This window comes from Panthera tigris, chromosome A2, assembly GCF_018350195.1.
Source record: "Panthera tigris isolate Pti1 chromosome A2, P.tigris_Pti1_mat1.1, whole genome shotgun sequence".
Classification (NCBI taxonomy): domain Eukaryota; kingdom Metazoa; phylum Chordata; class Mammalia; order Carnivora; family Felidae; genus Panthera; species Panthera tigris.
Window position 1 is genome coordinate 144,628,982 of NC_056661.1, and position 24,810 is coordinate 144,653,791.

At 40.1% G+C, this 24,810-nt stretch overlaps 1 protein-coding gene across 13 annotated transcripts in view; it reads right to left on the bottom strand.

Moving 5' to 3' along the window:
• UBE2H (ubiquitin conjugating enzyme E2 H) overlaps positions 1-24,810 on the bottom strand; it is a 102,367-nt gene that overhangs the window by 21,153 nt on the left and 56,404 nt on the right. For 10 of the 13 annotated variants that reach the window (XM_042972192.1, XM_042972171.1, XM_042972157.1 and 7 more), the window contains 3 exons: positions 24,033-24,107; positions 3,992-4,031; positions 2,519-2,571 (listed from right to left, as the gene is read on the bottom strand). In XM_042972192.1, coding sequence (XP_042828126.1) covers positions 2,519-2,571; positions 3,992-4,031; positions 24,033-24,107 — 168 coding nt within the window. Of the gene's footprint in view, positions 1-2,518; positions 2,572-3,991; positions 4,032-11,081; positions 11,345-23,497; positions 23,642-24,032; positions 24,108-24,810 lie in introns of all 13 variants that reach the window. The other 3 variants (XM_042972227.1, XM_042972220.1, XM_042972211.1) reach the window with 3 other exon arrangements.

Below are 24,810 nucleotides of genomic sequence, written 5' to 3' on the forward strand. Positions count from 1 at the left end.
AACAACCCAAATGTCCATCATCTGACAAATGGATAAAGACGTAATAGCTCTAAAATGGAGTATTATCTGGCCATGAAAGGTATGAAGTACTGATTCATGCTACAAGCTACAACATGGATGAATCTTAAAAACAGTATGTGAACTCAAAAAAGCCAGTCACAAAAGACAACATATCATAGATTCCATTGTAAAAATTCCAGAATAGGCAAATCTGTAGAGACAAAAAGTAGATCGGTCATTACCCAGGGTTCGGGGAGGAAGGTTAAGGGGATGAGGGGGTGACAGCTGAAGGGTATGGGTTTTTTGTTTTTTGTTTTGTTTTTTTTTTTCCCAATGTTTTTTATTTATTTTTGGGACAGAGAGAGACAGAGCATGAACGGGGGAGGGGCAGAGAGAGAGAGGGAGACACAGAATCGGAAATAGGCTCCAGGCTCCGAGCCATCAGCCCGGAGCCTGACGCGGGGCTCGAACTCACGGACCGCGAGATCGTGACCTGGCTGAAGTCGGACGCTTAACCGACTGCGCCACCCAGGCGCCCCTGTTTGTTTTTTTTTTTTAAGGTGAAGAAAATCTTCTTCGACGAGAATGTGGTGATGGCTGTACGTAACTGTGACTTTGTTCAAAAACTATCAAATTACATGCTCTAAATGGGTGAATATCATGTATGTGAGTTATAATTCAATAAGCTGTTGTTTTTAAAAAAATCTGTTCTGAGATGTGAAGTACTTGAGAATCAGCAAATCTCTTCCACAAAGCTTTTCTGGTCAACAGTAAAAGAATTAGTTGAAGTCCAATTTACTTTACTGTAATTGGAACCAGCTCGTAGTATTTTGTTATGTACATTTCTAAAATGTGAATGCAGTTGAAGAAAATACATCATTACATCAGCTATTCCAGGCAGTCTGCCATGAGACATTTTTACCAAAAACACATCTTGAAAGGAATCCATTTAACCAACCTCAGAGTATATGTTCTTTCTTGTTGCCTCATCTCCCCATAAGCCGTTGTATCCCTAAAATTCTCATGTTTCACAGTACTAGGCGTGATTAATTCAGTCAATAATTCCACAAATATCTGAACCCTTATTGTACACCAGGCACTGTTTCAGGCGCTTGTATACATGTGTGCACACACACAGCCCCTGCTCTTGTGGAGCTTACAGTCTAATAAGATAAACGATAAACAAATGCTGGCTTTAAACACAGATTTTTAAAACAGGCTGCTATGCTCTGGAGGAATGTTGTTTTAGATGGAGTAGCTAGGAAAGGAGGCTTCTCTGAGAGATGACTGAGGTGAGAAAAGAAGGTGCCAGCCATACAAAGACCAGGGAGGATAACTCCAGGCAGAGGAAATGATTCTTAAATGGCAGAATCAGGAGGAGAAAACACGAAAGAAGGATTAACTGTGTGCTGCTGGTGACCAGCCTTCCACTGTGAGTCTCATGCACCGTCCTAGTACAGGCATGTCTGGCAAAGTAGTCTGCAGACTGTGGCTGGAAGAAAAAGGTCTCCTAATTCTTCAGTAAGAAAGGCTCCCTCCGGTCAAGCCCTGCCTAAGGTGACTTTGTTGAACCTCTTGGGGACTGTGTGTTGCCTGCACCACTGACTCTTTCACCGCATATGGGTACGAGGCTCTGCTAGGGAGTGCTGGGACACGGACACCAGACGTGCACCCCAGAGACCCCTATGACCGGAAACAATCTAGTGGCACAAAAAAGTAGGCATGAACGACACACACAGGTAAGAAGTAAAAATGGGCCACAAAAAGCTATCAAATGTAGGGGTGTGCAGAGATCAATTGCAGCTGGAGCATCAGGGGAAGCCTCACGGGGTGGGGGAGGGGGCCACGAGAGCCAAGAGGCCCATGACGCCTGACAACCTGGACATGTGGGGGAATACAGACTGATCTGTTGTATCCCTAATTAACTTACACAGATTTCCACATATTTGTAGCTGCCCAACCAAGTTACAAGCTCAGGCAGAAAGGGCCTGATATTCCTTACATATCTCTGTGACGCTGAGCATTGTACTGCATAGAGCTGTGCAATTCACAGGTTGGTTCACTATAAGAGAGGAGATGTTGATTTCAGCACTGAGGCAAGGCTTCATAATGAGGTTTTGGCCTTCAAAACAGAGGACTCCCCAAACCTGTTAATGCACCACCTCACTTCACAGGGACATTGCTAGGAGTTTTTCCAAAAGTCAAAGGGATTACAGGTAAACACGTACACAATGTGCTTCTGAACACACACATATGTTTACGTGTTTATTTGTATGTCTGCATATGTACATCACTATACCTTAAGCTCAAAATCTCACAAGATTATTTTAAACTTCCGTTGTTAAGTCAAAGTTTGTACTTGAGAGAAAATATTTTTTTCACTGATCAAACATTCCCATCCAGGCCCTCTTAATCCCTTCCCATTCCCAACAAAACATCTTAAACCAAAGAAAAGGCAAACAACATTTTTTAGGCAGTGTCTCAACATCTCTAAAAAATATTCCATGGCCAAACTCACCATAGAGAGCTGTCCAAGTTTGATTAATTACATCTAGACACACAGTTCCTGACCTGAAACAGATGGAAAGAATGGCATTTTTTTAAAAATTAGAAAGCTAGTTGCATGTACCTGGCACCTAATTTTATTTATCAAGAATAGTATGAAAGAAAGAAAGAAAGAAAGAAAGAAAGAAAGAAAGAAAGAAAGAAAGAAAGAAAGAAAGAAAGAAAGAAAAGAAAAAACATCCCAATTAGGGAAGTATGATGAAGAGCAGAATATATACAAAGTCTTACTGTTTCCTCAGAGATTAAACGGAAAAATCAGCAACTATACAATGGTGAAATCAGACAACACCTTCACCAGGTGATTGGAATTAACACTGGCAACCAGGGGCAGACAAACCTGTGTACCTCCCCAGTAGCCTGAGGACACAATTACATTTTGTGGTTTTCTGGTCTTAAGTACATATTCTGAATCTAATGATGAGGAAACATCAGACAACCCCAAATTGAGGGATGGTCTAAAATAACCCATCTATATTCTTTTTTAAAATGTCAACTTTATAAAAGCTGAGGAACTATTCCAGATTAAAGTATTTTAAAGAAACGTGTAATTAAAGTAGTTTAAAGAAACAAGTAAATGCAATATGTGATCACGGACTGGATATTTTACTTACGGGGGAAAACTAAGTGCCAAAAAGGTACACTGCTGGAATGTGGCAGTAGATTAAAACTGACACTCAATTCCTGAACCCAGCGAGTATACTGTGCTTATGTAACAAAACATCTTTGTTGTTAGGATGACTGATACACACAAGTATAAAAAGGCAGTAGGGCATGATGTGTGTATACAACCTACTCACACGGAGTTCAGAATACCGTGTGTGTGTGTGTGTGTGTGTGTGTGTGTGTGTGTGTGTGTGTAATAGCAAAATTTAGCCATGACGAGACTGCAGAACAAAAAAAGCATGTATTGTAAACAGCATCAGAAATACACAATAGGAGGCACATTTTAAAATATCACTAATAAAATATTAGAAGGAAAGAAAGCGTACATAAGACTCATTAACTGAAATGAAACCACAGTCATTCATGTTTGCTTTACTCTCAAGAACTAAGAAACACTTTAAGGGCTGAAAATAGTGAATCTGTATACAGAAAACTTAGATCTCTGAATTGTGTCTATGCAAAGAGAAAAGAGATGTGGAATATTACACATGCTAGCTGGGTATCAGGGGGAATAAAAGACCTACTCATGGCAATGGGAAAACTAAGCAGCCCAACAGCAGAATGTGCACTAATGTGGTTTAAAATATATCCCTGGGACTCTATAGTTTAAGTGACCATACGGTCCTCTCTGTTGATAAAATCTAGAAAGATAATTGAGGTGCCTTTTTTTTTTTTTTTTTTTTTTTTAAATAATGGAGAGAGAGATGAATGCTAGTAAGGGCAGTTGCTGCTAAGATTTAAACATTTTTAAATAGTTACTTACGCTTCATCAATGTTGGGATGGAAAATTTTATTCATGAATCCTGTAAAAAGAGATGTTAATTAGCAGCAAAAAGTATCCAGAGAACAATTCGTTTTAAAGTATTTTAGTACTGGAAACAATTTCATTATTAGAAAAAGGTGATGATACCCATAACTCATTACTTTTAATCTTAGATGTTTGGTTACTGTTAATACTATATGATCTGACAGTGTCACTTACTTAAAACACAGGGTTCTATCAGAGTTCTATTAAAAAACAATGAGCAAACTTTGAAAGCAATGCAGCTTCTTATACAAAATAATCATTAAGAGAAATTGTCTTCTGAGCTATGAAGGTACTTGCGAAGAAAATTTGTAGTTCTAAGTGGGTTATACCTAGTACTGATTACTTTTATCAGCAAGTTAAGAAAGCTACCCTGACTTCCCGCCCAAGTTTTATTGTTCAGTCTCTAAATTTGGAGGTTCTGCATTTAAACTTCTCCTTCTGAAGCTCAGTTACCGGTATCGTACCACCACACTGGGTGCGGAACATGAATGAAGCTGTTGAAACACTAAAGGAATACCGCTACCAAACCACAAAGGATTTCATCACAGTGACCAAAATATTTAACTTTAGTCTACTCATTCCAGGAAACCCAGTTTTGACTAAAATTGGGGCAACCAAGAAATGAGGCAAGGAATTAAAAAAGAAAAATCTGTAAGATGGCTGTATCTGTCAGGGATTCAAGTTTTTTGATCTATCCCTAGAAGAACAAGTAGAGACTAACAAAAGTAAGTAGGGACTTATAAAGAGTTTATTTTTAAGCAATCTCCACACCCAACGTGGTGCTCAAACTCACAACCCTGAGATCAAGAATCGCATGTGTTACTGACTGAGTCGGCCAGGCGCCCCTAGACTTTAACATATGTATTGACGTTTAAATTCCAAGGAGAAATTAGTTTTTAGTCTAATTAAAACCAGTGACTGAATCAGTTTGTATATATGCAAATGACAATACGCGAAAGCAGAGGTCCACTGTCAGAGCTGTCATTTTATCATCCATATCATCTCATCTCAAGACTTTATTCCATTCCATACTTTTGATAAACTGAAGTTCCCTACTAAAGTGACTATCATTGTGTCCCTCTCAATCCCACCCTCCCTGACCCCCACCTCGTATGTTTCTCTTTCCCTCATTCACAATGTATTTGGTCAACACCTACGTGTCAGGCACTGTGCTTGTTCAGGGTATGAGATAAGTAAGGCAGTACACGGTTCTCCTGGACGTCAGCGCAGCACCGAGACAAGACACAAGGACGTAAGTGCGATATGCACAAAGAACGGACACAGCTGGAGGGAAAGAGGAAGGTACCAGGAGAGATGCAGAGAAGTGGCATCAGAGGAGGATCCTCAGGGACGAGTTCCAACAAAGGTCATTACCTGGGAAAATCTAACAACCTTCTCTAGGCTTAGAAAACGGGGTTAATAATACAAAATTCCAGGTATTCCACAGTCTTCACTTGCTCTAGTCACTCTAATACTATGTTTCTACTTTTTTAAATTGTTTTTAAATTTTTTTGTGTTGGAATGGCTTCATGTTCTTACTGCTGTTAAGAGAGCTCAAGCAATGTTTAAATTACTCTAATGCAAAAAGAAATGCCTTGTGTCCAATTATGATTTCATATTAATTTTTCATTAAGGAAATAAGATGCTTCCAAGTCTAGATTTAAGAAGTCTGTGTTTATTGAAGAGATTAAACTAAGCCAATACAAACGTTCATGTCTTAATGTTAAGAGGATAAAAATTCTGTATGACCCTAGAAAAACACTAATAAATGTGTTCGAGAAGACCCATGAGGATATTCATTGCAGCTTTATTTATAAAAGCCAAAAACCTAATGCAATCCTATCAAAAGGGAGTAGGGGAACTGTAGTAATATCCACATGTTGGGAGTCCGATAAAGCCAAGGTAATGAACTAGATCAGTAAGTATCAACTTGGATAGACCCATCGCTAAGGGGAGAAAGAAAAAGCTGTATGAATTTACAGCATGATAACATTTAGATGAACTAAAACAAAGCAACACTACATATCTCTATGGTAACAAGTATAGAAAACTGTACTGAACCAACATATATACTAAACTTAAAAAGTAATTATTTCAGTGAGGGTGCAGGGTCAAGGTCATGGTGGGAACAGGGAACAGAATGGGAATGGTGATTAAAGATGAATCTATCTGTAACACTATATTCCTTTTAAAAAGAGATAAAGAGAGAAAGTACTTGTATTTTTTTTTTTTTTTCAAAGTCTGCACATAGGAAACTGGAAGCAAACATCTACAACTGTTAGCAGCACTTAATTCTTCGTGGTGGGAATATTTTCTCCATTACACTTTTCAGATTACATCACTACCCCCACCCCATCCTGTACCAGAAATGGGATCACAGCAATGTAAAAAATAGAAGGAAACAAACAAGTGTCAACAGTAGTCAACTTTGAGAGACTCCCACATTCTATTATTCTCCTGAATTTCCAAAATTTCTATACTGTGTAATTTTTTTTTAATTTTTTTTTTTTAACGTTTATTTATTTTTGAGACAGAGAGAGACAGAGCATGAATGGGGGAGGGTCAGAGAGAGGGAGACACAGAATCCAAAACAGGCTCCGGGCTCTGAGCTGTCAGCACAGGGGCCCGATGCAGGGCTCGAACTCGGACTGTAAGATTGTGACCTGAGCCGAAGTCGGCGCTCAACCGACTGTGCCACCCAGGCGCCCCTATACTGTGTAATTTTAATAATTGAAAAAAAAACCTTACTAATTGAGAAAAAAAATGTTAAAAAAAATTAAAAATGTAGGAAACACTCTTTTTTTTTTTTACATTTATTTATTTTTAAAAAAATTTTTTTTTTTTTAACGTTTATTTATTTTTGAGACAGAGAGAGACAGAGCATGAACGGGGGAGGGGCAGAGAGAGGGAGACACAGAATCGGAAACAGGCTCCAAGCTCTGAGCCACCAGCCCAGAGCCTGACGCGGGGCTCGAACTCACGGACTGCGAGATCGTGACCTGAGCCGAAGTCGGATGCTTAACCGACTGAGCCACCCAGGCGCCCCTATTTATTTTTTGAGAGACATAGAGAGACAGAGCACAAGTTGGGGAGGGGCAGAGAGAGAAGGAGACACAGAATCCGAAGCAGGCTCTGGGCTCCGGACTGTCGGCACAGAGCCTGATGCAGGGTTCGAACTCACAGACTGTGAGATCATGACCTGAGCCAAAGTCGGACGCTTAACCGACTGAGCCAATCAGGCACCCCAATGCAGGAAACATTCTAAAGCGGACCTAATTATACACAGGTTATCCAGTGCTGAACCATTTTTAAGGAAGAAGGTCACTAAAATCAACTATTTTATTTTCTCTCAAATCTTAAACACTTTTTTGTTTAAATATTACAAGTTCAATACAAAAAAAAAAATCAAAAGATCTTCAGATGATAAGACATATGGTCCTCAAGATCAGTTACATACAGGAATATACTGCTATTACAACTGCCAAGAACCTTTCTGATGAGTGGGAAACAATGTTTAGCCACTAGATGGTTTAATTCAAGAGACTTGTTCTATTATGTGAAAAGTATTTTGGCTTGAAGCTACAACAAAGAACTCACAATTCATTCTTGATGCTGAAAATCCTGCTTCTGCTAGATGTCTCCTAAGTAACACCTCGGAAAGCAACATGTATGGCAGAGGTCCCCAGTGCTACAGGTAAGAATCACCTGGAGAACTCTTTAAAAACAAGTGCTACGCTAGAATGTGGCAAGTGTTATGGAGGAAGAACAGCAGAGAAGGGGACTCAGGACAGGAATGCTTGGGTGGGAGCTGCAATTTTAAATGGGATTGGCAGGGAGGGCCTTATGGAGAAGCGGACAATCGGAAGGAGTGAAGGAGGTAAGGGAGGAATCATTCAGTATCTAGGGGAAGAGTGTCTATATAACACGAACAGCCAAGTGCAAAATGCATCAGGAGCTCAGCAAAGGGAGTATTAGGAGACCAGTAAAGGGAGTGGTGAGGCTGAAGCGTGATGAATAAGGAGAAGCCTAGAAGTGAGGTCAGAGAGGTGAGGAGCATTTGTGGGCCCTTTTAAGGATGCTGATTTCCATTCTGAGTGAGGTGGGAAGCCAGAGACTATGCTAGAATGGCGTTACATACAATCCCTCAAGATTTTTTGTTGGTTTTTAACACAAGCCTTATCTCCGGGCAGGGGGGAGGGGGTGGGGGGCTAATAAGGGAACAGCTCAGTAAGGTCACAGCACCAGCACATTGGTGCTGGGGACAGAACAAAGGTCCCGAGCAAAATGAGTGAGCTGCATTCTGCTTTAGAATGTTTCATACATTTATAATTTTTTTTTAATTGAAAGTTTTTTTTTTCCAATTATTAAAATTCACAATGCAGAAATTTTGGAAAGTCAGAAGAGTAAGAACGGAACTTCAACAATTTCATGTCATAGGGAACCTCAAAGGTGTAAGTTGAGAAAATAGCTAGAGTCAAAAGAGATTTAAATGTTTACCAAAAACGGTCTCTGAAAGATTAAAGTGCCTCCCTTCTGGTACAAGGCCCAGAGATTCCATTTGGAATCAATACAGCTTCCACACTGTTTTCAATTAAGTTGAAATTCTGGCTTGGTTGAATCCAAGAGTACATAACAGGGAGGGCCAAAAAGGACTCAGTAAACATACTCTTAGTAACAAATGGGTTGGGGGTGCCTCAGTGGCTCTGTTGGTTAAGCATCCAATTTTGGCTCAGGTCATGATCTCACAGTTGGTGAGTTCGAGGCCCATGTCGGGCTCTCTGCTATCAGCACAGAGCTTTGGATCCTCTGTCTACCTCCCGCCCCACTCATGCACACGTACTCTCTCTCTCTCAAAAACAAACAAGGAAGGAAGGAAGGAAAGAAGGAAGGAAAGAAGGAAGAAAAAGAAATGGGTTGGAGCCCAGACCCCAGTGCCCCTGCTAAGTATAAAACATCATCTGTGCTCTGAGACAGAGGGCAAAATCAGACTGGAAAAAGAAAAGTATTAACAGGGGCTTGAGGTCTAGTCCCAACCCTGCTATTAACTGCAGACCTTGGGAAAGTCCCTTTACTTCTCAGCCTGTTTCTTTACCTGAAATAGCTAGACTGTATGATCTCCAAAACCCCCATTCTTATTCTGTTTATAAAGTAACTATCGGCACTAAAAATCTAGGATTTAATAACAATGGCCAGAGCTCTGACAACAGAGGACTTTAGAGGAAATGTCTAAAGTTAAGTCCATAAAGGAAATTAATTCTGCAGGGCACATTTTTAGGTACAGAAATATTCTAGAGAATACAAAGCTAACAACATGCTAAAATACCACAAAGAGACACAGAATCCACTGACTGGTCCAAAGTAGGCAGAAATAGTTTATACCTTTGCCTTTGAGGAACAAGTTTAACCAGACCGATTCTGCCCAAAAAACAATCTCCAGACTACAATGATCTCTTCCAATACCAGGCATTTTCAATGGTTAGAAAAATACCCAAAGTAAGTAAACAGAACGGAGTATATATCCTTTAACATTTGCTCTTGGACAAGCTGTGGGCAGTATTTCTGGCAAAGCCCTTTACACGCTGAATGATGATGGCAACAATGGCACTTCTGGACGAGGAGGGGAGGAGACACAGAAAGAACAGGCCAGGAATTCAGAGAAGGAACATTCTCAGGACTCAGCGTGTTTGCCCTGGCATGTCCTCCTTCCTTTTGGCAATGCGATCACCACACTAACGAATACGTCTGCGACAAGAGAATTTTCCCAACACTTGTTTCCATTCAACCAGGAACTAGCTTGAAGATATTTTAAGAAAACAGATTTTGAAAACTGCTTTTGCGAAAACATGATAGGCGGAAGCAAGTCATTTTTAATCTACATGATTTAAGATTTTATTCACAACCAGACATTTTCTAATGATATATATATTTCAGTGATTTGACCAGATAAAATCCAGAACTCCTTCAAATCTCTGAGACAATTATCCTCTGGCACGACCCAAGCACTTATAAAAGGGAAGGCAACAGGAACAAATGCTTAGCTAGAAAGCTCACCACCTCTGTCCTCTATCTTTTAGCAGAGGGGAATGAAGTGATTTATAATTCTGGAGGAGGAATCCAAATCATGCTTAGTTGATGTGAAAAACTGCATTATCTCATAAAATGAAAGATTATTAAAAAGGAAAAATATGCCACGCTTTAGCTTGTGACACTCCCAATACTCAACTGTTCTAGACTAACACATCTTTTGACCCATAGGCTAATAGGCAGAGGAAGTAAATAACATCATGCCGAGTCATGCTGAAAACTGGTGTTTATTTCAGCCCGTTTCTGTGTCTCATCCCAGCAGGGGATCTGTACAAAGTTGTACATGCTTTCACGTCAATATGTAAATAAAGGTGGCAAAAATTAATCACCTTTGTTTTACTTGTGAGGATATTTTTAATGATCAAACGTATGGACAGAATGAAATAACCTAGGGCCAGTCATCTATACAGAAATTTCCTTCAGAATAATCTTGAGAAATGAGAGGTCCGACAAGTGACTCATGAAACAAGGTAAATCCACCCTGAGGTGAGTAGGTGAAAAACGCCGAAGGCAAAAATAGAGGAGCTCCATCCCAGGGATAAAATGAGCTGGGACTGCAGACGGCTAAGGCGGCTGTGGCTGATGCAATTTAATTACGAGTTTATGAATCCCTGTGAGAAAAGGGTGAGTGAAAACATTAAGTCATTCTGATATTCCATCTTCATGATAGATGCCCGCACAAGGTAGACCACTCAGAATCAAACTGATGGACTCGTTTCTTAGGCGGATGTAATTGTTTCGGATCTATTTATTAAAGACTGGATCTTATCGCTCCTAGCAGCATCTCGGACTGTACATTTTTTAAGGGTAGTAACTTGGATCTCCATTCCTAGCCTGCAGGAGGCGACCAGGGTTGGGATGTTCCAGCTAAAAAAGGGGTGGGGTGGGGGGGCTGCTGGCTTCACCAGTGACGGCCATGCCGCCAGCTCTGTGCATTAGCGCACAGAGATTTTCATCTTACCTCAGACGGCCAGGCCCAGCCCGTGGCAGCCCGCACCCAGGCAGAGGCCTCTTCCGAGAGCCGAGCCTTTCCTACTCAGGAGAGATGGACCTGGGCCGGTCTCTTCTTGGGTGAGGAACCCAGCAAGGAGCTCACTCTCAATGCCCTGTGTCATGGGAACTTCTGAACCGATCCTGTGTGTGTTCAGGAGATCTAAACTCAACAAGGGGTCGTCTTTTCTGTTTCTTCCTTTCTCTCGGATAATATGGAATCTGAGGGATGGGCTGGATGGATAAGAAAAGTTCACTTATAACTAAGAAAAGGCGAAGTGTTATCCTTCAACAGCCTAACCCTGCTACCAACCTAGCAGCCTACCAAAACCTGCGAGCCTTAAATCTACTCTCCTGTAGTTTCATTTGTGGAAGACTGTAATGCTCTCTTTCCTGTCTCCACGGGGTCTCTTTCACTCTCCTGATCATTCATATAACCACACTGTCTGAATCTGGAGGACTCTGTTCTCATGGTCATTACTCCCTGCCTCAGTAGAGGCAGCATAGGACACAGTTGGCCACTCTTCTTAAATAAAGTCGTGGTTAAAAGATCAGGCTCCAGTCACACGGCCCAAGTTTCACTCTGCAAGCCTCAAGCAAGTTAAGAGTCACTGAATCTCTTTGCCTTTGTTATGAATAAAGCTAAGTTCAATTTTGGTATCTGCACATCATAGGACTGTTACGAAGATTAAATGAATATATGTATGGCATTTGACCAGCAACTGGCACACAGTAAGTACTCAACGTTATTATAAGGCTCATGAGCTCAGGCAAGTAATTTCACCTCACTCTCCTCATCCTAAAGATGAAAGTATCTGCCCCTACCTACTCCTCTCTCAATCCTTTAGAAGTGTCCGGAGCATTAGAGTATATTTTCATTAGTGGGTATTAGGCTTCCTATAACCCCATCACACTGGAAATAGAAAATACAGGTACTCTAACATTTATCATGAAGAAGACCATTCTAATTGCATTTGGTTTAGGGGGAAAAGACCAGACTGGAAACCAGAAGGCAGACTCTGCAATTAGTTAGTAGTCAGTCATTTATCTCCACCTTCCCGAGTCTCAGTTTTACTATCCTTAAACTGAGACAACTGGATGATATCATCTTTGACGTTCCTTCTAGCATTATGTTTTCACCAACACCAGAAATATGAACAAACCTTAAGTTGTGGTGAACAAGCTTTTCAAAGGGAACTAAGACACTACTCTTACTTGTTTTTAAAAGGATCGCAGTTTAACTAAAGAGGAAGCCAAAAATACATGTTTTCATTACGATAACAATCCAAAAAGGAGGAAAGGAGTTAATGCCAAAAAGATGTCAGAATAACCAGCTCAAAAGCTACACGTCAGCTACTATAATTAAAGTAGGAACTAACCTAAAGAGTAAGCTAGATGGAATTATTATATAGCAAATGGAAAGATTCTATAATAACGAATTGCCAAAGGCAGAATTGAGACTGACATAAACCAGCTTCTAGAAGGAAATGGACAAATCTTCTGACAGAAGCAAGCATGTACAAAGGCAAGGTTCCCCTTAGAGGTGGCCTGGGGGAGGGAAAGCCAACTACTATTTTTACTCTGGCTAATAGCAAGATGAAGGTCAATGAATTTAAATATTATAGACTGCCAACAGGAGGTTTTTCATTTAACAGGGCTGATATGACCACTGGCTTCTTCCATTACAGAGAACTTTAGCACCTGGCGTCCAAGTCTCTTTCTTGTCATTTTTAGTGACATTATCACCCACACAATCACACTCCTGACACCCTGTCTTCTCAATCCCTGAAGCTTCTTCTCAGTGACTTTTCCTCTATCACATCTCATTCACACTCCCAGGACATACCTGGGATTTGTCATCTTATAAACAGCTTTACCTCCAAAATCACAGACCACCCCCACCCACCACAGTCCCTAAGAACTCTAATCCACTGACCCTCCTTTTTCTTCCCACCTACCAGCCCAGCCCTCCTATCTTCACTCCTCTCCTTGCTTAATTTAAGATTTGAGGTGCCCGGGTGGCTCAGTCGGTTAAGCATCCGACTTCATTTCAGGTCATGATCTCACAGTTCATGGGTTCGAGCCCTGCGTCGGGTTCTGTGCTGACAGTTCCGAGCCTGGAACCTGCTTTGGATTCTGGGTCTCCTTTTCTCTCTGCCCCTCCCCCACTCACACTCTGTCTCTCTTTCAAAAATAAATAAACTTTAAAAAAAAAAAAAGAAAAAAAAAGAGGGGCGCCTGGGTGGCTCAGTCAGTTAAGTATCTGACTTCAGCTCAGGTCATGATCTCATGGTTTGTGAGTTCAAGCCCCACATCAGCCTTTGTGCTGATGGCTCAGAGCCTAGAGCCTGCTTTGAATTCTGTGTTTCTGTCTCTGCCCCTTCCCTGCTCATGTTCTCTGTCTCCCTCTCTTTCTCAGAAGTAAATAAATGTTTAAAAAATTTAAAAATAATAATAAATAAAATAAATTAAAAAAAAAAAAGATTTAAGACCCATTGCCATCATTGCTTTGCAGCAACTCTCTCCTCAGAAACACCCATCTGCAACTGGAGGAAACCAATCATTCATATTCGCTGTACTTGGACTTGAAGGTGTCACTAAACACTGATTCATTCATTTACTCCCTCACCTCAGTACAGAGCAGGCAATGTACCAGGCCCTGAGGTGGGGAGAAGGAATGTTTAGCAGAACAGACCCAGGGTCTGCCTTCATGGAGTTTATATCTACTGGGCTGGCAGGGAGGAAAGACATTAGGCAAATGCACCAACTTTAAAAAGTATGCTCAATAACCTTTTGTGGATTCAACATCACAGATAATTTTCCTTTCTCCTTTCACTAGTAGCCTGTCCCCGATTCTCCAACGGCTTGTGCCTTTTCCTCATTATTCTGTAAATCTCCAGTCCCCTTTGCTCCTCTATTTCTCACTTTGACTTAAAAGCTCTGCCTATTTTGAGAGGATGGGGGCTGGTGGGCAGGATCTCTCACTCTCCCCATCAAAATCCTCCCTGCACACATGCTAATTTTTCCTGCCTCAAGAGCTCATTCAAATGTTTAAGGTCTTCCTAACTGTCTCAAAGGCACTGTGCCTTCAATCCTCATCCTGATGCCCAGCATCACCAAGCTTTCCCTCTTTTCTAGACAACTGCCCCTACAATGAGCACATCAACATCCTTCAGAATCTCCCATTTCAGAAGTAAAAACTGAAACCTTCCTTTTATCTCCGCCCGCCATTTGCGTGCTCTCCTTCACACAGCCATATTTCTTCAAGGCAATGGATTATAGACACCAGAGTTTCTCGATGTTGGCACCCGTTCCAAACCACCAGTATTTCTACTCTTCCCCTATAACAATACAGTGATCATGAAAACCTGCTTAAAACCTTTCAATGATTTTTCCATTGCATTAAAAAGAAAACTCATGCTGGGGCATGTGGGTGTTTCAGTCGGTTGGTCATACATGCGACTCTTGGTTTCGGCTCAGGTCATGATCTTGCGGTTTCATGGGTTCGAGCCCCACGTCGGGCGCCGTGCTGGCAGCTTGGAGCTTGCTTGGGATTCTCTCTCTCTCTCTCTCTCTCTCTCTCTCTCTCTCTCCTCCTCCTCCTTCTCCTCCTCCTCCTCCTCAATCTGTCCCTCCCCCACTCACATTGTCTTGGTCTCTCTCTCAAAATAATTACAAATAAATTTTTAAAAATTCTCTAAAAAATAAAATAAAACCAAGACTCAAGCCTTTAATCTCACCTACAAAGCCCTATGGGACCTGACCCTGCATGCCACTTGGGGCCTCTCTCTTATTTCACTGCTCACCCAGTCTCCCAGCCTTATTTCTCTTCCTTGAGCATGCTAAGCTCCTATCTGCCTCAGGGCCTTTCTGCTCACAATTTCTTCTGCTTAGAATGCCCTCATCCCTGATCTTGGAGGATCAGGGCTGGGGTTTTTTGTTTTTGTTTTTTCCTTTTCATTTAAACCTTAAGCTTGGGGCACCCAGGTGGCTCAGTCGGTTGGGCGGACCACTTCAGCCCAGGTCATGATCCCTGCACTTCGTGGGTTCCAGCCCTGTGTCGGGCTCTGTGCTGACAGCTCAGAGCCTGGAGCCTGCTTCAGATTCTGTGTCTCCCTCTCTCTCTGCCCCTCCCCTGCTTCCACGCTCTCAAAAATAAACAAACATTTTTTAAAAAACCCCAAAACCTCAAGCTTAAGTTTACTTTGTCTGAGAAACCCTTCCTGAACACCTAATCTAAAATATCCATATGTCAATTTCACCACATCAATCTCTGCATAAAGCTATCAGACATTTTAATTTTTTGCTTCATCTTTTTTCCTCAAAGAATTTGTTCAACCTCTGTTCCTCTGGCACCTGGAATAATGAATGCCCTGCACATATTTGGTATCTAGTAAATTTGTGAAGCTGATTAGAAAAAAATGGTACAAAAATGTATCAGTTTTCCAAGAAAGTAAATTCTGCTTCAGCTGCCAGACGTATTCTTTAAAAAAAAAAAAAAAAAAAAAAAAATCCACCCTGGAAAATTTCATTTTCAGAACAGCAGTAAAAAGAGAGCTTTTAACAATGGCTTACATTCTGATAGCATTATCTAAAAAAAACTTTTATGAAACTTTCCTACTAGAACCTTGTTTCTCTCTACTGGAATTCAAAAGATATAGATCGCTACATAGTAGCAATTATGTATCTTCTTGAGACAGAAACCAAATTCAAAACCACCGTCATGAAAGCCAAGAAGAAAGGAGGTGACGGAATTTTGCTTCCTTGGTCTCAGAATTCATTCTGTTTGTGAAAATGCAGTGGGGTCCCAACAGGCCTCTGTTAAATAACTAACCCCCAAACCTTTCAGAAATGACATACTCTACTCCAAATCCTCATCCACCCCTGACAACACTGCTCCCTTAGCTTCCTCGCTAGTTCCCAGGAGGTAATTATACAATGTTTCCATCTAGGAAGGTACACAGTGAAATGGTAAATATTCTAAACTCTGTATTTTAGTCATACCCTATTATAAAATTCCATTCCAAAAATATTGTGATGTAATTTCTGGCCATAGTGAAATAAAATTTTACAATGCCAGAGGTGTCTGGTATTCTGACAATGAAAAAGGTTAAATCACTTTCCTCAATCGCTGGCAAAGTAAAAAGAATAAGGTGCACTGATCATCAGAGTATCTTCTAAGTAAGAACCTATGGTAGACTGGGAGATTCAGAAAGTACTCTGACAGGTTATCTAATCTAGTTTCCCTTGAAACAGGAAGATCTAAACCGCTCTATTGAGAGGATACCCGACCTAGCAGTAAAGGCCACTGGTAGAGCTCAATACAGTATTCCAGCTACTGTTAATTGCCCGTGACCTTTCCTTTTTGTCTCCATTTACTGATATGGGTTTGGCTAGCTCTTGCTATATGCCCACTGACATCAAATTCCATTGCACAACGAGTGTGGTTTTTTTCCCTGACCATTCTATCAACATTAAGCAAATTATTAAACCTCTCCCTCCAGAATCTTGTTCTCAATCAACCATTTCTCTTACTCTGCTTTGGCATAATCAAATTTGCAATCCAGACACACAGTACATGCAGCCTGCTCCTGTGAGACAGTCTTCCTCACTGTTAAGATGGATATGTATATAGGTAGTGTTTCAAAAGTTAGTTTCTAGACTTGTTAGGTGGATGTTAAAACAGTGTTCTATTTGTAAAAAGTATAAATGAAAAAAAAATTTTTTAAATACAAATGATGGGGTGCCTGGGTGGGCTCAGTTGGTTAAGCGTCTGACTCTTGATTGAAGGTTATTTACAAAAGACTCTAAAATACTCTACAGTTCTATCTGAAATTAGTAGAATGAAGTTTTATTAATATACTACCCAGTAATCATTTAAAAATATAAAGGCAAATTCTTCATTTTCTCTTGAATGCTAGTGTTTAAGTAGCTATGGTGTGATGGAGACTACTGTAGATCCTGAAGGAGACTTCATGATATTTTCAAGACCTTTAGCGGTGGAAAAGACTTAAATCTAACATTTTATGCCTGTATTTTATTAGAAGACATAATCCTCCCCCCGCTGGCTCAAGTTTATCAAAAAATGTTATTATTTATGAGTTATGAAACAGGAATCTTTTTTGGTTCATAGGAGAAAAATGGAGCAAGGGGAAACACATGTGAAAGAGTCAGATCGGAAAGAGAAGTAGGTAAGAACTGTTAGAGGTAGCAGCCCAAGAAAAGGGAGAAAAGGGAAAGAAAGAAAAGGAGTGAAAGAGAGTTTTGTGTAAAGGTGTAAAGATAGTACCCAAGATGGAATAAACTAAATTATAAGCAGAAAAACAGAGAGAACGGTATGTAACCCTTATACGCACACATAATTAAAATTGAAAGGAAATAAGAAAGGAAACTGGTGGAAACTTGGGGGCCAGTAGGGCCTTAGCAAGCTACCAGGTGAGAAATCTGGCTAAGGATATAATGGCTTTCTAGAACAAAAGACAGGAAAAAGTATTGACACAGACAGGACATCTGAAAGACATGCATTTGCCATATGTTTAAAAATATAAACTTTTAGGGGCGCCTGGGTGGCTCAGTTGGTTATGCATCCAACTCTTGATTTCAGCTCAGGTCATGATGGCACGGTTCATGGGCTTGAGCCCCATGCTGGGCTCCACAGTGACAGAGCAGAGCCTGCTTGGGATTCTCCCTCTGGCCTTCCCTGACTCGCACATGCGTGTTCTCTCTCAAAATAAATAAAGAAAAACATATAAAAAAAATATATATTATATATAAATAATATATATAATTTATATATATAGTATAAAGGAACTTACTATTACTTAGAAGTTATAGAAAAATGTTTTTAATCCCTTTAAGTTTCTTTTTTTTGAGAGAGTGAGAGAGAGTGAGGATGAGAGGGGGAAGGGCAGAGAGAGAAGGAAAGAGAATAAATCCCAAACAGGTTCCATGCTGTCAGTGCAGAGCCCAATGTGGGGCTCAAACTCACAAACCATGAGATCATGATGTGAGTCTAAATCAAGAGTTGGCCTCTTAACCAACTGAGTCACTCAGGCACCCCCAAAAACGTTTTTAATCCCTTTTACAGCCATGGATAACCGTAACAATATTTTGGCATTCATACTTGGAATTTCATGGAAAAAATTAGAGTTAATGCTATACAAGATTACCATTTTCCTGTGTGTTCCTTTAAAGATAGAGTTAAAACATTAGTCATGACTAAAGCATTTTGTCCATTAAGACGTACCATAATTTAACTACTTTATGATCTACTGGGTCATTTAGATTGCTTCCAACTTTTTAAAATAAAAGTTTTTAAAGTAACACTGCAATTTGCATACTTACACATTAATTTTAGTGCACAATTCTGAATCTTAGGATAATTTAAGTAAAATCACTCAAAGAATATAAAATCTTCAATTAGTATATACTAAGTTGGCTATATCATAATACCTTTGCCAACAATGCTTAACCTGCCAATGTGTTAAGTCCTGTATCTCTCATTTTAAGTTTATTTTGAGAGAGAGAGAGAGAGAGAAACAAAAACAAAAACAAGAGAACGAGTTGGGGAGGGGGTAGAGAGAAAGGGAGAGAGAGAATCCCAGGCGGGTTTGGCTCTGTGCTATCAGCACATGGGGCTCTCTCTCACAACCGACCTTGAGATCGTGACCTGAGCTAAAATCAAGACTTGGACGATTGACCACTTAACCAACTGGGCTACCCAGGCACCCCTCTCACTTTTTTTTTTTTTTTAATTTTTTTAATGTTTATTTATTTTTGAGACAGAGAGAGACAGAGCATGAACGGGGGAGGGGCAGAGAGAGAGGGAGACACAGAATCTGAAGCAGGCTCCAGGCTCTGAGCCATCAGCCCAGAGCCCGATGTGGGGCTCGAACTCACAAACTGTGCGATCATGACCCGAGCTGAAGTCAGATGCTTAACTGACTGAGCCACCCCGGCGCCCCCCTCTCACTTTTTTAATAAGCATTCTCTGGAGTAGACATAAAACCATTTTGTACCCTACGCTTATTGGTTACTTTTGAATTTTTATTCAAAGCTGCTCTATTTTACCCTCTTTAAATGGCATCACTCATTTTTATTTCACCCCCTCATCAACTACAAGTCTGTTTCCTTTGGTAAAAACATCCTCTTAATAGATGAGCACATGCTGGAAACTGAATCTAGAGAAATATGGCATACTCTCTGTAGCAACTTCTCTGCAAAAAAACCAAAATCTTCATGGACTGGGGATTACTTGGGGTTTTGAAACAGTGTTCTAAACTCCTTATGCACACCTTCACGTCTCTGAAGCTCTGTAAAAACTGTATTCTCAAAAAAGAAACTCACCTTTCTTATAAAAGCCTATCTTTTCCATACACTCTCTCTCAGCCACTAACCCACACCTCTCCTAAAAAGCAATCAAGTGTTGTCACTAAAGTCTATGCAATATTTTATTTATATTGACCTTCTAAATAGTGAGAGCCTTACATGATCTTCCTAAGTGCCTAGTAGAATGCCATCTATCCTGAGTATTTAGCATATTGGTCAATATCAAACATGCAGAGTTCATTTAATTCCATGATCTCATTTTTTAGAAGAACAACAGTTGAGTATCAGTCTCGTGGTCAAGGAGAACGAGGGCCAGAAGTGCTCTTTCCTGATACCCACACCACTGATCAAGCACACTCTCCTAACTCTACATAGTTGGCGACTCAGCATTCTAGGAATGTTTCTGAATGAAAAATACAAAAAGTCTGAACTTTCAAATAAATCTGAACTTCAAGATTCTGAGCCTGGGTGGCTCAGTCGGTTATGCGTCCAACTACGATCAGGCCATGATCTCGCGTTCCGTGAGTTCGAGCCCGGGGTGAGGCTCTGTGCTGACAGCTCAGAGCCTTGAGCCTGCTTTGGATTCTGTGTCTCCCTCTCTCTCTCCCCCTCCCCTGCGGACACTCTGTCTCCCTCTCTCTCAAAAATAAATAAAACATTAAACATTTTTTTAAAAATTCAAATATGATTTATTTCAAAGCAGTCTCTCTGGAAAGCTATGCAAATACTTACTTCAATGATGTTACAACTGATTAGGAGTTTTATAAATTCTCTTTGAAAGTGCTGTTAGGGCCAGTTCACAAGAAAATCATAATTCTTAAGCCAATTTCATAATCATATATCATTTTACACTCCGATTGATGTTACTCAGTTTTTCCATCATCTTATTCTGTGAAATTAAATGATCTTTAGCCATCTCAAAAATTTATATCCAGCCTCAAAGCATCAAGATGATTTCATAAATATCATTATGATACTCAAAGAGAATATAAAATTCCAAAAGACCAGCTTAAGATGATGGCATTTAAAAAGTCAGTTCATAACCTGCTTATATTCCTTCTATATATATTGTCTGTTTATATTCCTTCTCTTTCCAAAGATAATTTGAGATAGCTTTATTGCTATTTTCAAAAAAAACCAACACTTATAGAATGATATAAATTGTTTTCAAAGAACATTTTTACTTATAACTCAGGCAATCATGTAACTTCTGAAAAACTCTCTAAAACTTATTTTTTTTTAATGTTTTATTTATTTTTGAGAGAGATACAGAGTATGAGTGGGGAGAGAGCAGAAAGAGAGACACACAGAATCTGAAGCCGGCTCCAGGCTCTGAGCTGTCAGCACAGAGCCCCATGCGGGGCTCGAACTCACGAACCGTGAGATCATGACCTGAGCCAAAGTTGGACGCTCAACCGACTGAGCCACCCAGGTACCCCTCTCTAAAATTTATTTAAAGGATACTCTGAAAGATAAGCATGTCAAATTATATTGAATATATACTTAAATGTGCATAGAAAATTGTCTTAAAGTACATATACCAGGATGTAATGATGATATCCATTGAGGGACAGGATTATGAGACATTTTTAATTTTTCTTTATTTTTGGTCACCTGGACCTTCTTACATTCATACTAAGAATATGGAGCATTTGTACAATCAATCAATCAGTCAATAAATCAACCAATTGGGGCACCTGGGTGGCTCAGCGAGTTGAGCGTCAGATTCTTGATTTCGGCTCAGGTCATGATCTCACAGTTTGTGAGATTGAACTCCAGTCGGGCTCTGCACTGACAGCATGGAACCTGCTTGGGATTCTCTCTCAATCTCAATCTCTCTCTCTCTCTCTGTCTGCCCCTCACCTACACGCATGCATGCTTTCTCTCAAAATAAACATTTACAAAAAAATCAATAAATACCAAACATATATACATAATTTTTTTTTAACATTCCAGGATCTAAGCATTAAGGATGCTTAATCCTGCATATCTTAATATTTAAGAGCTCAAAATTTGGCTCAGGAAGATGCCTGCCTAGATACTACAGAGGCAGGGTTTAAAAAGAACCTTAAGTCTGGGTTTATCTCATCTCCTTGCCCTTCTGCATACTTCTACAACTATCTATACAACTCAAAAAGGAAACCTTGGCTATTCTAAATGAGCTACTACCTCTCAAAATGTTTAAGGCAAATTCAGCAATTACATTGTTGATGACCTGAAAATGGGTGACCACACACAACTGATTATAACTCTCTTATGCAATCCTTCCTTTGGAGGAAACAAACACAGCTTGTACAAATATTTCAACTAGACCTACTTCCCTAAGAGAAGATGGTACACATCTGTAAGCATTACCAAGTTCTAAAAGCGCACAGCAAGGCAAAGGAAAAATTATGAAGAAGTTAAATCAGCCTAGTCATTTGTCCCAAGCAATTTCATATTACATCATTAATTTAAGAAAGCACATAGGCTTCTATTGCGTCATTAGTTAATAAACAAACCAGGCCAAGTTAAGATATTTTTACTTTGAAAGTTATGATGAAACAGTTACATTATCTGGAAAAATAAGATAAGGTTTGAGAAATAACTACATTTCTACAGGATATGTAATTGTTTTCTATAGTTGCCTGTTAAATACTATTTTCTTTCTAACTAGGAATTTAGGGCTCAAAACGGTATCCAGCATGCTTTTAGTCTTTAAGCAAACAGACACTTATGAAATATATCTGAATGAATTTATATGGTGTGGACATTCCACATGTAAAGATTTGAAGATCATACCGCTCAACTACACACAAGTTCAGACGCCTGTATCAAAAGAAGAGATGAATGGGGGACAGGCAACCACAACGTGAAAGAAAAGCCCTCCCAAACTGAGTAACACCACATTCCATCTCCCTGGGATGGAACTAGGAAGGGGTGCTGCCCCAACTATACAGGCATTAAGTCAGATATACTTGGGGATTATCTCAAAAATGCAACACCTCACAGCTCCCTTCCTATTTCACCATCTGAGAACCCTACACCTCAGAGGCCCTTGTAGCAAGAGGGAAATTTCCAATTCAATCATTCATAAAGTATCTTCTCCCTCCCTGAGTTTAGAAAAATCAGCCCAGAGACCTTAAAAGGAAATCACCAATTTATTCTTAAAATGAACACCGAGAGTTCCCAGCCTAAGAAGGAGTTATAGGTGCTCTGTAGTGTTTTTAAGGCACAAAGCTTGAGAGCAGTAAGTAGCTAGATGGTGCGGGAGAAGCCGCTGCATTTGAATGAAAATTAGTCTGTAACGATCCTATCTTTTTCACATGACTTATCCTAGACAGAAAGGTGGGGGCCTAGAATCAAAACATAAAGCTTAGGATGTCTTTGGTCCACCTCTTTGGGGGAGGGGGGCGGAGAAAGAAAACTTTTGTTGAAGGGTGGGTACGGTGTGTGGTATCTAAACTCCAAGAGACCTAGCATTACTTCCAGAAACGAGCCCATAGCGGTAGCAAGATGTATGAACTCTGGCAATCTGAACATGAGGATCAGTGTGACTGTCAAAAAATGTATAATAGATTCCAATTTTATTTTTTTCTTCTTTCCTAAAATTGGTCAGTATTTTATAATATTTCAAAATCATCTTTAGAATGAAAATTTTAAAACCTAGGTTAAATTAGCTGAGTTACTATCATTACACAATCTCAAAATTTTTACAAGCGTCAACCTTCAGGGCACCCAGGTGGCTCAGTCAGTTAAGCGTCCAACTCTTGATTTCGGCTCAGGTCAGGGTATCACGGTTCATGAGTTCAAGCCCTACACTGGGCTCTGTGCTAACAGTGTGGAGCCTGCTTGGGATTCTCTCTCTCCCTCTCTCTCTGACCCTCCCCCACTTATACTGTCTCTCTCTCTCTCTCAAAATAAATAACTTAAAAAAAAAGTGTCAACCTTCAATCCGATATACATCTTTAGCGTCTGATGCTAAAACGCCTAAATTGTCACTAAGTGCCTTAATGGGGGTGCCGGGTTAATAATATCACCAGTTAGGGCAGAAAGAAGATGAAGGTGAAGAAAAAGTACCTCTTTATACAATCCCACTGAGGCTCCTACTCTACTTTCTTCAGCTGCTCAGGGGGCTAAAACGATGAGGAGTGGAGAGAACGGAAAAGGGTGATTTCACTGCTAGGTACCCAGAGTTGGAGTGAACAAAAAGCAAAGGAGGATCTAAAGAGGATTTTTAAATGACAGAATTAGAATAGACACTACATAACATTAACTCCAATAATCTAGCAATTAAAATGAGACTTAAAACACGTTTATTATTTTACTACTTAGCCTGAATGGACAGTGGGCCTTTAAGATTATTTAATCTTACCCTGACAGAAAAATCTAGAGTTAGGATCATTACAATCATGCAAAGGGTTCATTTCACCATCTTCTGTCACACTAGGAAGTCCCACAGAAAGTCACTAATTAATTAACCAAAGCCCAAAAAGGAAAAATTCAGTTAAGTAACCATTTCTGGAATTATCTCCCATAAAATGTAGGCTTTTTTCCCCTCTTTTTCTCTTTGATTTCAAAACTCACTAATGAGACAAATTGAGTAGTTACATACCTATAGATGGAGATTTGAAAGGGTATTTATCAGGAAGATCCACTCTAACTTTCCATACTCCACCTTCATATGGTGCTGAAATACAAGTAAAAATGTTAAACATTGTAACTGTGTGTTTCCACATTAAAAAACAAATCTGAGTAAAGGTGAAACATTAAATCCTAATCTCTTTCGAAAACCTTGTAAATTAATTCCTTCAAGAGTCAGGGACCCCATAATTAGTAGCTATTATATGTTCAGATTAAAATACTTTTCTTTAAAAAAAAATTTTTTTTTTAACGTTTATTTGTTTTTGAGACAGAGAGAGACAGAGCATGAACGGGGGAGGGTCAGAGAGAGGGAGACACAGAATCCGAAACAGGCTCCAGGCTCTGAGCTGTCAGCACAGAGCCCGACGCGGGGCTCGAACTCACGGGCTGTGAGATCATAACCTGAGCCGAAGTCGGCCGCTTAACCGACTGAGCCACCCAGGTGCCCCTAAAATATTTTTCTTTAACAGATCTAGAGTTGGGGGCACTGGGATGGCTCAGTTGGCTAAACGTCTGACTTTGGCTCAGGTCACAATCTTGTGGCTCGTGGGTTCAAGCCCTGCATCAGGCTCTGTGTTGACAGCTCAGAGTCTGGAGCCTGCTTCACATTCTGTGTCTGTCTGTCTGTCTGTCTGTCTCTCTCTCTCTCTCTCTGCCCCTCCCTGGCTCTTGATTGGTCCCTCTCTCTACCAAAAATAAATAAATATTAAAAAATATGTATTTTTTAAAGATCTAGACTTGGAAAATAA